The following is a 15,846-nucleotide window of genomic DNA, read 5'->3' on the forward strand; positions in this document are numbered from 1 at the left end:
GGATGCCACCAAAATTCAACAACGCGACACGACTAAACAAACGGCCGTGCACTAAAAACAGGTATATGACTATTCCGCTTTCAAGATATTACACGCGAATGCAAAAGTATGAGACTTACTTGACTCGGCGCACTGCAGTTATCCATGCTTGTCGTCTGTTGTTCTCGTACCACTTCCCAGGAAATCTGTAGAACTTCATGGGAGGCGTACGACCTTTCGTGTTTTCGAGGCTGCTGTGGCAATCAACAATACATCAGTATTGCGTGCCACCTTTCCTAGCTGATGAGGTCGCACTCGGCATCGCAAAAACCACGCGCACGAGCGCTCCCGCCGTACAGAACACGGGCGCGCGCTAGCGCAGCGACGACCCTCCAAACTTCCATCGGTCCGCTAGGGGAGCATTCGGCGCTGGTGCCGCGCGGGCAAACTTTAGGTTGCCTCGTCTATGGCACGGCTCAGCGCGGTCGCGCCGGCACTATCGTGAAGGCGACACGCGGTCGGTACATGGGCGTAGGTGTGCCGCTGGCTGATCGTTTCGTGTGCGCGGTGCTCGCGCTGCTTAGTACGCGTTCAAGTGAGGGACAGCACTGGAGTATATTCGCTCGCTGCATATGCCGCTCTTCGTGACGCCAACATTTTGACAGCGAGTGTCCAAGGTGAACGAGTGAGACGCGATCATGTTTCCCTGTGCGCGCATAAAACCATGCTGCGGAATTTACTCAATCCGCGAATGTTTACAAGTTTACGGCCGATAAAAGTAGTAGTAGTAGTAGTAAAGGGTAGTATCAAGTGCAGCAAATACTTCTCTTACATACTCCGCCAGTGTACTTATCATAATGTTCGATATCTTCAAAATACAAGAAAGCCAAGCGCCATGTATACAACTCTGTATTTCAGAAATGAAAAACAATATTGGCAATCGCTTAACTACACTTAATAATACGCCTAGAGCAGATAAACGTGATCTGTGACACACCGTACCGAACTATACCACTATTTTTTTCTAATGACTTTCGCAAGACACTTGTAAACGTTGCAAGAATTTCACGTAGACTATGATTTCATATATCCCGTTTGCACGCTTTATGGGCTCTAAAAGATGCACTTGATAGAAGTGCGTTGTCTGTTTTTGCTGGAGAATTATAGATCTGTAACATTTGCGTGCGTCTATTTTTCGGACTTACTCGTTCTTATCAAACTTTTTCTGAAATAAGCACAGCCATAGTTCGATATTGTGCGTCCGGACTATATAGCCAGTAAGTTTATCTACCAAATCCAACAAAGTTTGCCCAAATCTGCACGGCGGTTGTCTCATAAAAGTATTTCAGCGTTTTACATGTCTTTGAATACAGTAATCCGAATAGTCAACATGCGCGCCATAGTGTCGCCCCCCCACCCACTTTTTTTTTTACTCGCTGCCGGCTTTACAAACTCTTATTTGAGGTAATTTCATTCACCGCTAGAGCTCTCGAGTGGGCGTAAACACAGCCTATTAGCAAAGCGCCATGACTCGCTAATCAAGGTTTAGAAATGGAAGGGAGGAAAAAGAAGAACGACACGGAGGCCACGCCCTCGCGCGCTGGCACGCGAGGCCCACGCGACAAAGGAGAATCTCTCTCGCGCTTTCGAACACGCAGGTAATCGTGGTGGACAGAACAATCGGAGAAAGGAACGGCATCGTCTTACTACCTGTCATGGGGATCGGTGTACCTAGCGGCATCGAAATTCACCGTCTCCTCCAAGGCTGCCTGTCAACCACTTCGGAAGAGACGCCATCGCCCAAGACGCCTTCCTTGATTACACTCGCCGGACTTCCAGATGGGGCTAAGGATGATGTGTCCTACGCGTTCGGTAACCTGGCCCTCGAGGACATCCTCCCAGACAATCGGGACCTTGTGCTCAAGCCGTGGTACAAGGTCGACGAACGCACTTGCGGTAGCCACACAGGACAACCCAGAAGGCAGTTCCCGAGGGCCGAGTTGTACCCGCTCGTTGATATGGGCGTCAAGGACACCGTGACTCAGTGTGACACCATGCAAGCACAATGGTGCGTGCAAGGAGCCTGGCACCAGATCGTGGAAGCGTCGAGGTTCACCGTGCGCCTAGAAATCCGAAGGTAACGATCAATTCGGTGTTTTCCATATCAAATATAATGACTACTGCGAACATCCTCAGTGGACAGACAAATTTTATTTTAATTCAATACTGTTGTGAAAATCTCATTGACGGGTTGTCCTGCCTCGCAAAGAAAAGAAAGACAGCGTGTAACTTGCTGAGTAGTACCGAGTAGTGCATACCAGGAATACTTGTGATTTAGCAATTGGCCATGTAGCTCACTATTCAGCTGGTATTGCGTAATTACACGATCGATGGGTGAGATTGTTTTCGTTGTAACACGTTAAGCTAACAGATGGTTTTTGTTTGGTTCAAATGAATTCACTTTCATAACACTACGCTTATTGATAGAACATTTACGATATTTAAAGGAAGGAAATGCGTCGGCAGCCGCATACTTTGAGCACTTGCGTTCATATTCCAGCGGAGCGCAATGTTTAAATGCCCAGAATATTAGGCGAATTTATTATATGTCAGTTTAAATTAGCCTCACGTATGATTATCCGACAAATCGATGTGCGGTTATTCAGCATCTGCAGCTCTGCGTTCATCGTTATCAGCTTCCGAGGAAGCCTATGCAACTTCTACGAATGCTATGGCTTTGACACGTCTATTGCTTATTAACCATAACTTTGACGTGCGTCCTATCCTCTGCGTTTCCAACAGCCGTGGTTGCCTAGTGGCTTTGGCGTTGTGCATCAAAGCACGAGGTAGTGGAATCAAATCCCGGGAGCGGTGGCCAAATTCCAATAGGGGCGAAATGCGAAATGCCCTCGTATCGTGCATTGGGCGCTCGGTAAAGACCTCCAGGTGGTTGGAATTTACCATAGACTGTATTATCAATCTGTAGATCTGTAGTTCTTTCCACTGCGGCATTCCTTATAATCAGATTGGAATTTCGGCACTTAAAACCGCAGAATTCCTTTTCATCCTCGATGGATTGCCGCTGGTAGAACGGCATACGCCTTGCAACCTTCACGAAAATACGTAGCTGCGTCATGTTACCTTGCTTTGTAAAATTTGATGTGTCTACGCTATTGTCCCTTTAGTAAGTTTAACTAGAGGAGTTCCTATCGAAATTCATTGGAACGGAGAATATCTTTTGCTTTGCATGCATCGGGAGTTAGATTTTTGTTGCACTTTAATGAAAAATTTTAGAATCTCCGGACTCTGAGGAGGATTCTTCAATTACGTAGTCAATGTTGAATTTGGGAAAATCAGTTAGAACTCTAGCCCCCCCCCCCCCCCCCCAAAAAAAATATGATAACGATATCGCAGTTAGTTAGAGTTACGTAACCGCTGATAAAATGAAAGCGGATAACGATAATGTTTTATAAGTTGCTCTGTAAAACCCCGCTAATTTGTGAGTTGGACTAATGCAAAGCAGTCGTAAATACTGGAACAACATAAGATAAGCTATAAATTCACAAGGCATATTTATTCGTTTCAGGTACCCCTGCTAACAGGAACAGCATACAAAAAGAAAGGGGAAATCTTTTTTGCTGCAGAGTCAAGAAATCGTAAAGTTTGTGCAAAACATTTTTACAAACGCATTTGGAGTAGTTTGAAACTCGTTTACGCTTCAAGTGAACATGTGGTCTCACTAAGTTGGTCATATTCCGCAATATGCCGTAAATACAACGAATTTCATCACTTAATCCTGACGTGCCAAGGCCGAGCAAAGGGTGACGATTGAGGGCAAGGAATGGACTTGTGCGAATTCGGCAATGTCTCGTATGGGCACTATGGTCTGGAAGAAAGACGGTAAAGCGCGCCGAAAGGGCAATTATTGCTATTCTTTTACAAAAAGCCTGGAGAAGGAGAGAACACGATATGTGCCCAAGAGAACCCGTTCGCAAATTGGGAGGTTTGTATAATATACGCGTGAATATAGCGCCTATCTCTTTTATTTATACATTCGCTCCTTCCTAGTTTTTGTTTCCCAGCTCATTTCAACTCTCCTCACAGCTAGACGACATCCCTTCGTTGGATAGTATTGCTTCAGAACGGGTTCCAGCCTATGGGCGAAGAAATTAGCACGGTTACATACAACAACAACAACAACAACAACAACAACAACAACAACAATAATAATAATAATAATAATAATAATAATAATAATAATAATAATAATAATAATAATAATAATAATAATAGCAGCCACGGGAACAACATATACATCAACATTTTTGGGTACGTGGTAAATTGGAGCTCCAGTGTATATATACGATGCCGCTTTCTGCTACCATACGAATTGCGTAAGAATCAAAAAGGGGAAAAAAAAAACACCTGCATCGAGACACTTTTTTTGCCACAAGGAGCAGCTCTTCCGACACCACAGTGAATCGCACAGACAAAAGCGGGGTATCAAAGGGTGAAGTTCAGGCTTTCGCCCTTTACGAAAAAATGCCCAAATTGAACACCCAACACAAGTGCTTGATACTGCGGCATGAAAAACTGACAGTACAGCGAGTGGTGCATGGAGGTAGCGATCAAAATGCACGTGGTGGCTATTGTATTCGGACCCTTTGTTATTTTTGTACATTTCCTTATTGGTTGGAATGAAGTTGTCTGAATAAACGAAATGGAATAGAAAAATGCTACCCTTCAGTACCGCTGCTCGGGCACTTTTCGGTCGCGGCTTAACGTCAAGCTTTACATGCAAGGGAAAATAGCAATTGTTGGAACCCGTAGAATGATTTTTTGGCGCTCTATAAAACCTTTTCAGTACGGTTAGCATGAGTTAGGATAAATTACGGCATATCTTAATGCACGGCAGTCGGATTGCGAGAACCAACATCACTATGTGCATTCAGCACAATGCTTCCCGCAGGGGTGCCCACATCGTTAGTGTTTTCATTCGAAAGACGCTGCTTACTTAGCATAAAGCTTCGTGAGGCGAGCTGCAGCGTTCCCCGGAGCCTTGCTTGACGAATGTGCAGTTCAACAGCAGTGTTCCTTGCTGTCGTGCATTGTCAACGCAGTGCGCGAGATCCGAGTACGCGTGGAGCGGAAGCGGCCGCGACCAAGAGTGGCCAGTTCGTCGAGTGCGACCACGTGCCTTCCCCCGAGTGCAGCCCCGGAGTCTCGGGCAGCAGGCCACGCACGCGTGACACGCTGCCGTGCGCGTTGACGATGCTGAACGCCGGCAAGGCTGAGAGCACCGGCGACACGTACGGCGTGGCTGGGCCGAGCAGCAGCTGCATTTGGAGGCCACACGCGAGGTATGCCGAACAGCAGTCCAACTAAGACGCTGCAGTCAGCGCGCGGCCTCTTCTATTACTATTCCATTTACGCCATCTCGTAAGATACACCGGCACTGTAGGTCACGTATATGCTCGTGTAAGACAAGGTGTCACGGTCAACTACTGCCTATAGGCCGGCCTGAGGTAATCATGTGGCGCAATCTTTCAACGTTAAATACACGTTCGGCGAAGGGAGTGCAGCAGTTTCGTCAAACACCGATGTCGGAGCTTGTAGAGGGGGGCACGTAGCCTCATCGTTAGTACACCGTTCTGGGCAATTTAGCCTTACAATCGAAGCTGCTAGGAGAACGTATAAATATGCGGAATGTGAAGGGCAAACTTCTGGTTCGCATATTCAGCCTTTTCTTTCAGTCGCATAACATTTGAAATCTTAGAAAAAGAAGATACAAGATTAAAAAAAAAAGTCTGCACCAAGTTTACGACTTTGCAGCTGAGTAATATATGAACGATATATTTCTAATGGCTGCATCTATTGAGTCATAAAGCGCACAGCACCGCTGGTAACGTTTCGTGAATTCGAAGACGAAAAGCAAAGCAAGGGCTTGTCGACTGTTTCACACATGAAAAATACGCAATGTAACAGGAGTAATAGAGGCGAGAAGGGTCCTACGAAATTAAATGTAATAGATGAAAGCATGCAGGATGAGAAATAGCAGTACGGACACACTCGCCGTAATTGCTTAGCGGCTACTGTGTTGGGCTGGTAAGCGTAAGGTTGCGCGATCGAATCCCGGCCACGGTGCCCGCATCTCGACGTGGGCGAAAGGCGAAAACACCCTTGTACTTAGATTTAAGTGCACGTCAAAGAAACCCAGGCGGGTCCAATTTCCGGAGTGCTCCACTAGGGTGGTCCTCATAAACAGATCGTTGTTTTGGCACGTAAAACCCCATAATTCATTCTTATTTTAGAAATGCCATAAGCCTACTACTGATGTGTAAATATCTCGAAAAGAAAACAAACAGGCACGCCAACTTAAGAATGAAGCGATGGAGAAAGTGTTGCAGCGCGTGGTCGGTCCGCCGTGTATATAATACACGAAAGCCCAAAGTCGCTGTAGCCACTTTTGCCTCGCAATCTGTAGTCTTCCGTGGGACCAGTCGCTAGACCATGTGGTGGTCAAGCATGGTCTCACAGAAACAGTGCCGCCTTGTGGAACCTGTTTCGTTATGTCTCGTATAGAGGACGATAGAACACTGGACTTTTGTTAACGGAGGTTAACTGGGTTTATTAAGCATGGAGTACACAGGAATGGGTGTGGTTACATGGAGGTACAGAGAGTAGAGTGTCTTGAGACGGCGCGGCGGCCGACCAGCAGGAGAGGAGCGGGAGAGCCAGACGCAACTTGATATGTCGTCTGCTCAGAGTTCATAGAGGAGGAGGGCTGCCGCGACGGTGGGAGCGGAGGTTTCAAAAGGGGCGTGCGGCCAGCACGTGCGGGATGGTGGCGCCATCTCTTGAGCCTTCTTGTAACAGAACCTGCGAGTCACTGTCATTGTGTCATCAAAGGAGCGAAAGAAAACCAAAGTTGTCAGCCACCCGACTGTAGAACGAAGCCATAAAGGAAACCAATGCGTGTTTCTCAGCCGAGGCGATGTGCCTTGGCTCCCATCGCCTTCGCCGTTTCAACAGCCACGTGCACAGCGTATCCTGTGGGCGCATTGAAGGCAGTAAAAAGAGGAAGAAAGCGCGCCACCCAGGAGAACGCGACACAAAGGGTCGTTTCGTTGTCTTAGGAGGCATACTAAATTGACGTTCCCGTTCATTAGACTTGAGAAAAATTCAGAAGCTCTGCTGATTGACCACTCTCTCGTGCAGATATACACATTTGGATGCTGATGGAAAACTGAGCCATGACTCACATTCCGTACCGCCTGAAGCGTCGAGGTCGCCTCGAAACTAAAGTATTCAAAACCAAATGACACTGTGTGTCCCGTTTAAAGCCCAGCCGCAAGGAAGTTTCAACTTGGCTACTTTGATTGCAAATGAGTAGCACCAAGCTATCATAGCAGTGTTGGCAAAGATTGGCTGGTAATTGACTTCGTTTTTTTTTTTTCTTGTATTAGAGCCCGGAAGTTGCCGCCAATCCCGAACCACGGCCTGCGATAACTCAATTGTTCCGGGGTGATGCCTAAACTCTCAGATTTTGCCAAACTATCAAGCGAATTCGTTGTTTAGTGATTTGAGGTCTGCGCCATTTCAGCTACCGAGGGTTGTTTTTGGCGGTTTCGGCGTTGAAAAGGCTTATTTTTCTTGATACAAACAGGCCTAATTGTATTTCAAATGTAATATTTTGAACGAAGGTGGCTGATAAGCGCGCTTTTATAAACAAGCCTATTTTTACAGTCCGGAGTTTTGATGCGTTTGTTCATCACATGAAATGGGAAATGGATAAGTCGTTAAGGTACAATGACGTATGGTTCGTCTAACAGGCCGTCAAGTCCTATCAATCCTTTTGTGAAAGGAATGCCTAGCACAATTTGTTTATTTCTTACATTTTGCTTGCCTTCGCTTCATTTGGCCCAGACATACCCAAAGATCCGCGCGCGCAATAACGCAAAAATATTACAAATTATTCTATTCCATTTCTGCAATCAGGCCTCCATGATTGGTCAATTTTTTTTTTCCCGGCCACCCCTAGTTCGTTTGTCTGCCACGTGACCTTAGGAAAACTCTTCAACTCGTGTGACGTATCATGATTGATTAGACCGCACAAAAGAAAATACCCATTTCAGATTCTGGGCCTGTTTTCACCAACAGCCGTCCGCTATTAGTAAAAGATGTTTGAGCTCTGCCCGCTTCGCCTGCTGGTGACGCAATGTCACATAACCACGAAAATTCACCACTTCAACGTGACGTAACAAATTTTTTTTTTTGTAATTGCCGGAGTCTCCCCCGTTCCGTAATGAATAGATGATAGCTGCCCGCCGATCGATCCGGCACTGGATGCTCGGAGCTGCAGTGGGGAATGGATATACAAGTGTATTACAAGTTGTCATGCGTGCCAGATGATGCTGTCGAGCCCTTTCGGCACCCACACCCGTGACTAAAATTATACGGAAAGGGATTGTCGATAACACTCATTTTCTTCTGCGTCTGCGAATGCAGAATGAATTGAAAGACCGCAGTCCAAACTTGGCATTACGAGTTTTCTAGCGCACTCATTAGTTTCCGTTTACGCATTGTAATTACGAAGAAATTCGGTTTATTTGGCAACCCCGTGATCGGCATACTTTTGCTCACGGGTACGCGACATTGCTCTACCCCGCTTTGTTACCCTTAGGTTTCGTTTAGGCGGTATTTTTACCCTTCCGGTGCATGCCCCCGCGTTCTTCTACCAGAGAGTGAATGCTAAGCAAAAGGAAGCGAGCCAATAGCCCACGGCGGCACCGCCATCCTCGTCCGGTTGCGTACTTTCACGTTGGTAGCTCGGCCACACTGAAACGCTGTCCACCTGTACGTAGTTCTTGCCCCTGGTCCCCTAATAAGACAAGAAAAACGTATCATGGTAGGCAATGCTACTCGCTTCAGTGAAAAAAAAAACATTCAACTACGAGAGCTTTCCATTGGCCTCCGTAAACAGCGCAACGGGTCACCGAACAATGCTTGCGTCGACGGTTACGTAAATATGACGTCAGGAGATTGGAATAAAAACAGAGTGGAATAGCTTCACTTTAGAGGGCCCCCGCTTGCTATTTCACTTCCCTGCCGCAATTATAGAGGCCTGTATAAGCAGCGTTCGAGTAACGTATGTTGCTTGCTATAAGTGGCCGGGCCAAATTCTGCATGTTAGGTGCATTGCGCGCATGAAATGGCAAAGTAGCTTTCTTTGTCTTTATTTTTTACATGCGTAGCACAAAGACGCATCTATGTACCTAGGTATGTTGTCGAAGGAATGCACTCTTACTATGAACGCCAATGCTTCTTAACTGTGCAACAGATTGCTACGTCTTTTTCAAAGCAATGTATTATAAAGAATATTTCAACAGCAACAGTGTAAAAAATAATCGAAACGAAGGTTTGAGTTTCCATACGATATTCTAATTGACATCAAGAGAAAGAAATGGAGCTGGGCAGGCCACGTAATGTGGTGGTTAGATAAACGTTGTACCATAGGGGTTACACAATGGGTAGCAAGAGAAGGGGAAGGCAGTCGACCACGGCAGAAGACTAGGTGGAGCGATGAAATTGGGAAATTCGCGGGCGCTAGTTGGAATCGCTTCGAGATCGCAGGGAGATGCCTTCGTCCTGGAGTGGTCATGAAAGGGCGAATGACGACAACGAGGACGACGACAATGATGGCGACGACGACGACGATGACGATGATGATGATGATGATGATGACAATTTACAGACTATATCGACAGCTGCCTTATTTTTTATACAGTGACAGTTTTTGCCTCGAAAATCGAGTGAGACACTTCGTCCTTTGCATACACTTCCAAAGCTGGATCTTTAATCCCTGGGGCAACAACATTCCAGCTTTCCACAGCCTAATCACTGCATTTCCCTCGTGTGGCTTGTTTTCTAGCGCGTCTCTGTTACCTGCCTTTTCCACTATTTGCCTTGTACCTTTAGGTATTCTTGAGAAACCCGCTCGTTCTAACGAAACCGCGGAAGCTTCTCCCAGCGGCCGTTTGGGACGGTGGCTGCTACGTGTCCAGACGACCTGCCTCTGAAAGAAAGCTTCGAAATTGAAGAAAATTCAACTGGTTCGCGCATCGGAGCCAGTACCAACGCCTTTCCGGGGTGGCCTTTTCACCCTCTGAGATAACCAGGAGTCTAGCTTAAGTGCACGCAGCATGAAGGCTAATCAATCGACAAATCGAAACACATGGATTCGGGTGGATGACAATTTTCCCTTTCATGAACCTTCCTCCACCTTGAAGTGATTTCCAATGTTCAGTGTCCACGTGCTGGGAGATGTCGAATAATTCACCTTCCTGCTGCGACCTGCTAGGTTCCTGGTTAACTCAGACGGTAGAAATACCGCCAATGAAAGGCGTTGGTCACGAGCCCCATCTCTCCGGACGAGGACAAATTTTTCATCAGCAGTGAAGTATTGCTTCTGAAAGATGGCAAAGGGTCTCTTTTAAAGTGTGACACAAGTGTTGAACGTAAAAGAAACAGTGAAAACGAGATTTCAGAAAGCGTATCTTTATTTAGCTTCCACTTTTGTTAAATTCGGAAAAAAATGCGAGCCTTCCTCCACCTTGCGTGGTTCCGATAACTGAGTTTGCATGTCCGCAAAGCTTGTGCAAATGCGTTATACATATCGCAGAAAGCATTAGACACAGCGTTTTATTTCACCGTTTACGGTTAGGTGAGAGAGTGGTTGAAGTAATTCGAATATTATATGTACTCATCCATGTTCGCGTATGCTGCTGTTGTGCATTGCAAGCCTCGTCTCTTCTTCTAGAGTTTTGCTCTCTATTGCTTCTTCAGCAGAAAACTATTCCTTTGGCAGAGCTCCTTCATATAAACTAACATTCTTTCCTGGATGTGTTAAAGAAAAATTACTCCTTTACTCGTTTTGAAGACATTGAAATGATGATAGTTACATTGAAGTATATTCGATTAATTGCGCAGAACACATCATTAGCAGCTTCACGCAAGCTCAAACCACCAAAATGTTGTTAACCTCGATAGAGTATACGTTCACCTGCTGTAACACTTTTTTCTTTAATTTTTCGTTTGGGAAAGAGGACATTGGCTCTCTTCGTGGCTGAGTCACAAACAATTCGTATCTTTTTCCTTCTTCCAGGTTCGTCCCGAACAGAGTAGACGGCAGTCCGACAATCCCGACAGGAGTCGCCCGTCGTCTGCTGCATCGCCGCACGCGTGACTGCCGTCTGCTCGGCTGCGCCTTGCCACAGCTGCAGCAGCACCTTAGCCCCCAGCGCTGCAGGCGGCCTTACCGCCACCTCCGCTGTACTTATCCAAGCTGAGTAGCTGACCGTGCGTTCCCTGCTGACCACGTGACCGGCGACTTGAAAAGTGCACTCGGTTCGCTGGCACGATGGCCACAGCAGACACATGGGAGGACACTGGCGGCTCCACTGCGTTCGCAGGATGGCCACCTGGAAGGCATGGCGAGGACGTTCTCGGCAACCGCTGCGAGCTAGTCGCCATGTCGATATACCGCGACGATGGCGCAACCAAACTGTGGCGCCGCTTGCGGGGAGTGCGTGAACTTTTCTTCCGTAATAATGTTCATTTTTTTAATGTATTGGTGTGAAAATAGTTTTGTAATATGTGTTTAAAATACAGTATTTTGCGATTGAAATTTGTTGCTATGTTGATTCCTTGAGCATGGTATTTGTGGGCGATGATATTGGGCGAAATTGAATGAGCCCTTCACTCTGTTCGTCACTGCCATTCTGCTTTTTTTTTCATAACTATACCGTGAAAAAGCTACGACGTTAACTCAACAAGCCTGCTTTGTTACATGGTGGCCAGAGCAGACAAGTGGTTCTGTTCGTGTGCTCGGCTGTAATGTCCTGTTACGTAATCTAATCCACGGAAGCACAGGGCTCGCTGGAATTGCACGCCGCGTGGCTCGAAACGTAGTCCGTCGAAAGGCACCAGGATTCAGCCTGCCTTCTTTAAGGATTCCTTGGTTGATAACCGCGAAATACGAACGTACAGGGAAATGCATACAGAGAAATGTGTTCGAATCACTCACACTTAATAGGGACATGCAGACTGTACGTTCGGACGCGGTAATGGTTATGAAGTAGAAGCACAAAGATATAGTTTACCGGAATTTATTATTATTATTATTATTATTATTATTATTATTACAAGTTTCACCCCTGCTTATGTTTTCCTTTAACTCCGGTAGCTCACAAACGCAGTATCCGTTCCAATAAGAACACAAAGCGCAGCATGAACTTTTCCTTCGGCTTGCACCACTATCTTCAAAACTAGTACTGGCCGTTCGTAGATGTGACAGCTGATGTTTATTTAATTCGTTTACGAAGGTCATGAAAGTTGAATTGCGCATGTTCCTACCTACAATATGGTTCGAAATTCCTCACTGGTTTTGTGAAGTACCATAAGAGAGAGAAGAAACTTTATTAATGAATGGCCGGCAATTTCGTTGTGGTGGCCTCAGGTGGCGGCTCCAAGTCCTTGGACTCGGGCGGCATCTTTGGCTTGCCGGACGGCCCAGAGTTGGTCTGCCAACTCTGAACTTTTGAGAGCCGCCTCCCAGCGGCGGCGACGCCGATGGAGAAGGTCCCCGGCGGGACCCGCAGCTGGGGCGGCGTCGGGGAGAAGCGAGCTCGAGGCTTCCCGTCCTGTGGTAACGGCCGCGATTACGGACGCGTCGCGAACGGATGTGGTCCCATTACCGTGGTTGCCGGCACATTCCCAGAGCATATGTCGCAGCGTTGCTCGCTGTCCGCAAGCTTTACAGGCATCTGTTGGATATAAACCTCGGTAGAAGTGATGTAGGACCACGGGGCTAGGGTAGCTGTGCGTCTGGAGCAAGCGTAAAGTTACGGCCTCATTCCTGTTTAACTTGTCGGGTGGTGGCGGGAATGTGCGTCTTTGGAGTCTGTAGTGTTGGGTGAGATCTCTGAACGTGGTCAGGCGATCACCCCACGCCCATTGTGATTCTTGTTGCTGTGTTTCTGTTGTAGTGTCCCGATCCGGCATATCCGATGCCCCGCTCTCGGGGGGCGGAGGCGGCCACATAATCAGATGCGGCTCGGCGTGTGAGACCTCGAGCCGTGGCGTGGGCCGCCTCATTGCCCGCGAGCGGGACATCGGTGTGTGCCGGAGTCCAGAGGAGGAAGACTGTAGAATTTTGGGGTTGCGAGGGCGATGACGAGCCGCCGTCGTCACATATTTGGAGTATGCGGACCGCTTCCCGCGAGACGCGACCGCGCGCGAAGCCGTGGATTGCCGCCTGCGAGTCGCTGATCACGATCGCAGCGCTAGGCACCGTGGCCAGTGCTAGGGCTATTGCGGCTTCTTCGGCCGCCTCCGTGTGTCCTGTGGTCACTGTAGCGCTCGCGAGGCACTTACCCGTGCGGTCTACAACCGCGATCGCGTGTGCACTTTTCTCTCCTTTATATCGCGCAGCGTCTACGTACACCACCTCGTTGTTGTTGCCAAACTTCTTCTGAAGGTCTCTTGCTCGTTTGTTGCGTCTCGCGGCGTGGTGCGTCGGGTGCATGTTTTTGGGAAGCGGCGGGATGATCAGGCGGTCGCGGACCGAGGCCTGAACCGCCATCTTTTCTCCATGCTGAGTGTGCTACGCGATGCCGAGTGTCTCGAGGATGCATCGACCTGTCTTTGAATTAGATAATCGTTCGTACTGCGCAATGTCGTGCGCCTCGATTAACTCGTCAAGTGAGTTGTGAAGCCCGAGCTCCAGAAACTTGTCGGTGCTCGTGTTGCGTGGAACGCCGACCGCCCTCTTAAAAGCCTTTCGTATCATGCATTCGACCTTGTTTTTTTCGCACCCTATCCACTTAAGGTAGGGGGCAACATACGTTATGCGGCTTATCGCGTACGCCTGCACGAGACGGATCGCGCAGTCTTCACGCATACCATTGCGTCTATTCGTGATGCGACGCAAGAGTCAGATCGTGTCATCTACCGAACGACGAAGTCTTCACACCGTCTCTCCGTTATGGCCATTTGCCTGCAGGTGTAACCCCAGGATTCTAATTTTGTCTACGTGCGCTACGGGAGTACCATCTGCCAATATAATACGTATTTTGGAGTATTCCCGTTCTTCGTCGCGCAGGGTTTTACGACCGCTCCTTGTGGGTTTGTAGATTAACAGTTCGGACTTGGTAGCCGAGCACTCGAGGCCCGTTCCACGCAAGTAATTCTGGAGCGCATCTACCCCTGCCTGCAGCGTTCGCTCGACGTGACCGTCACATCCTCCCCCGGGAACCCAGAGGGTGATGTCATCCGCGTATAGACTATGATGCAATCCTTCAACTTCTGTTAATTTCTCGGGTAGACCGAGTAGAACTAAATTAAAGAGTAATGGTGATACGACGGATCCTTGCGGCGTGCCGGACAGACCCGTCTCAAATTCCGGCGATTCCTCGTCGCCAACGACGATGCATGCACGCCTGCACGCGAGGAAATCTCTAACGTAATTATACGTTCTTTGGCCAAGTCCTAACGTTCTAATTGTTTTTAAGATTGCTTCGTGTTTAACGTTATCGAAGGCCTTTTTAATATCTAGGCCGAGGATTGCCTTAGTGGAGCTGGTAGTGTCGTCTAAGCTGGTGTTTAAGCTGAAGCAATACGTCCTGTGAGGAGATATTGCGGCGGAATCCTAGCATGGTGTGCGGGAACTCGTCACGATCTTCGAGAAAGTCGGTCACGCGGGTGAGAACTGCGTGTTCCATGACTTTGCCAACGCAAGACGTAAGCGAAATCGGTCTTAGAAGTACCATAAAAAATAAATCTCAAAGACCGCGCACACAGAAAAGCGCGGCTAACAGGCCTAGATATGTAGAAGCTTGATTTTAGGCGCTGTCATTACATTTGCAATTTTATTGTAACAATGATCACTTCTTCCACATTGAACGTGTTGGAGCCAGGAAGAGAGGTAAATCAAAATATTTCTGTTCCTACGTGTGCTCTCACTGTTGTAAAAAGAGGAGCTTCAATATGTGCGCATTAATGATGAAAATGCCGTTGTCTCGAACACTGCTGCTGTCATTGCAAGACATTTTTGTTGTGTATTTCGTCTAAATGTGCTGCTACATCAAGTAACCTTCATTCTCACTCTGGTACCGCGTGTTTGCGTGTAATGGATGTTACGTGAATGTAAGTAACATATGTCTGCTCGACGCGCGATAATAGTTTCGCTAGAAGTCATTCTCTCGTAGCGGTTAAATACTCAGCGAACATGTTTTTGAAGAGCGTTCGGGTGAAGCCTAATTAAAAAGGATTTGACGATACTCGCCCTGCAGTGGTGAGAACGAATGTGATCTTGTGGTATATACAGTGTATTCACTTAGGGCAACGACGATTATCCTAAGCAAAGCTGAATGCACGCACCTAGTATTTTGCTTCGTGCTTTCCCTGACTGATGGGAACACAAAACTTCGTCGGCGTGCCTATGGCAATATAACGCCTATAATAAAATGCGGACCTTTTTCAAATCACATGGGGGGATGGGCAGTGACGTGATTTTGGAGAGCAGGAGAAATCGCAGACAACTTGATCCAACATGCGAATCGGCTCATCTCAAGCGTGAAACGTCTACACAGGCAAATTTCAACGCGCACACCATTCAGCAAAAGCTACTGGGCGCACTATTTGACGAGCCATGACAACGGATACATGAGTGCGATGGCAAGCAAACACAATGTTGCCGTGCCAGGGCGCACCGATGGACAAGCCTGACGGCCAAGGTGAGGTGCGTTATTTGGATTGGCTCCATTGGATCACGTAGGCTCGTCGACATCAGGCAGTGCTTCGACGTTA

The 15,846-nt window shown here is 47.6% G+C and overlaps 1 protein-coding gene across 2 annotated transcripts; it reads left to right on the forward strand.

Annotated features, from left to right (window-relative positions):
• The first annotated feature begins 525 nt into the window (after positions 1 to 525).
• On the forward strand, positions 526 to 11,592 carry LOC139053319 (uncharacterized). 2 transcript variants are annotated; one of them, XM_070530357.1, is made up of 4 exons: positions 526 to 656; positions 1,638 to 2,116; positions 5,100 to 5,339; positions 11,144 to 11,592. In XM_070530357.1, the coding sequence occupies exons 2-4, from the start codon at positions 1,695 to 1,697 to the stop codon at positions 11,325 to 11,327; spliced, it is 846 nt and encodes a 281-aa protein (XP_070386458.1). In that variant the 5' UTR covers positions 526 to 656; positions 1,638 to 1,694; the 3' UTR covers positions 11,328 to 11,592. The 2 variants fall into 2 exon arrangements, with proteins under 2 accessions (XP_070386458.1, XP_070386457.1); XM_070530356.1 differs by lacking the exon at positions 526 to 656 and having other exon boundaries at positions 1,624 to 2,116.
• The last annotated feature ends 4,254 nt before the right edge of the window (positions 11,593 to 15,846 follow it).

This window comes from Dermacentor albipictus, unplaced genomic scaffold, assembly GCF_038994185.2.
Source record: "Dermacentor albipictus isolate Rhodes 1998 colony unplaced genomic scaffold, USDA_Dalb.pri_finalv2 scaffold_90, whole genome shotgun sequence".
In the NCBI taxonomy this organism is placed as follows: Eukaryota; Metazoa; Arthropoda; class Arachnida; order Ixodida; family Ixodidae; genus Dermacentor; species Dermacentor albipictus.

What these genes read in the sequence shown, in the direction of transcription:
- LOC139053319 (XM_070530357.1), top strand. Translation starts at nt 1,695, where the DNA reads ATGGGGATCGGTGTACCTAGCGGCATCGAAATTCACCGTCTCCTCCAA. An exon ending in GTGCGCCTAGAAATCCGAAG is followed by an intron (nt 2,117 to 5,099) that starts GTAACGATCAAT and finishes TTGTCAACGCAG; the next exon opens with TGCGCGAGATCCGAGTACGC. An exon ending in ATTTGGAGGCCACACGCGAG is followed by an intron (nt 5,340 to 11,143) that starts GTATGCCGAACA and finishes TCCTTCTTCCAG; the next exon opens with GTTCGTCCCGAACAGAGTAG.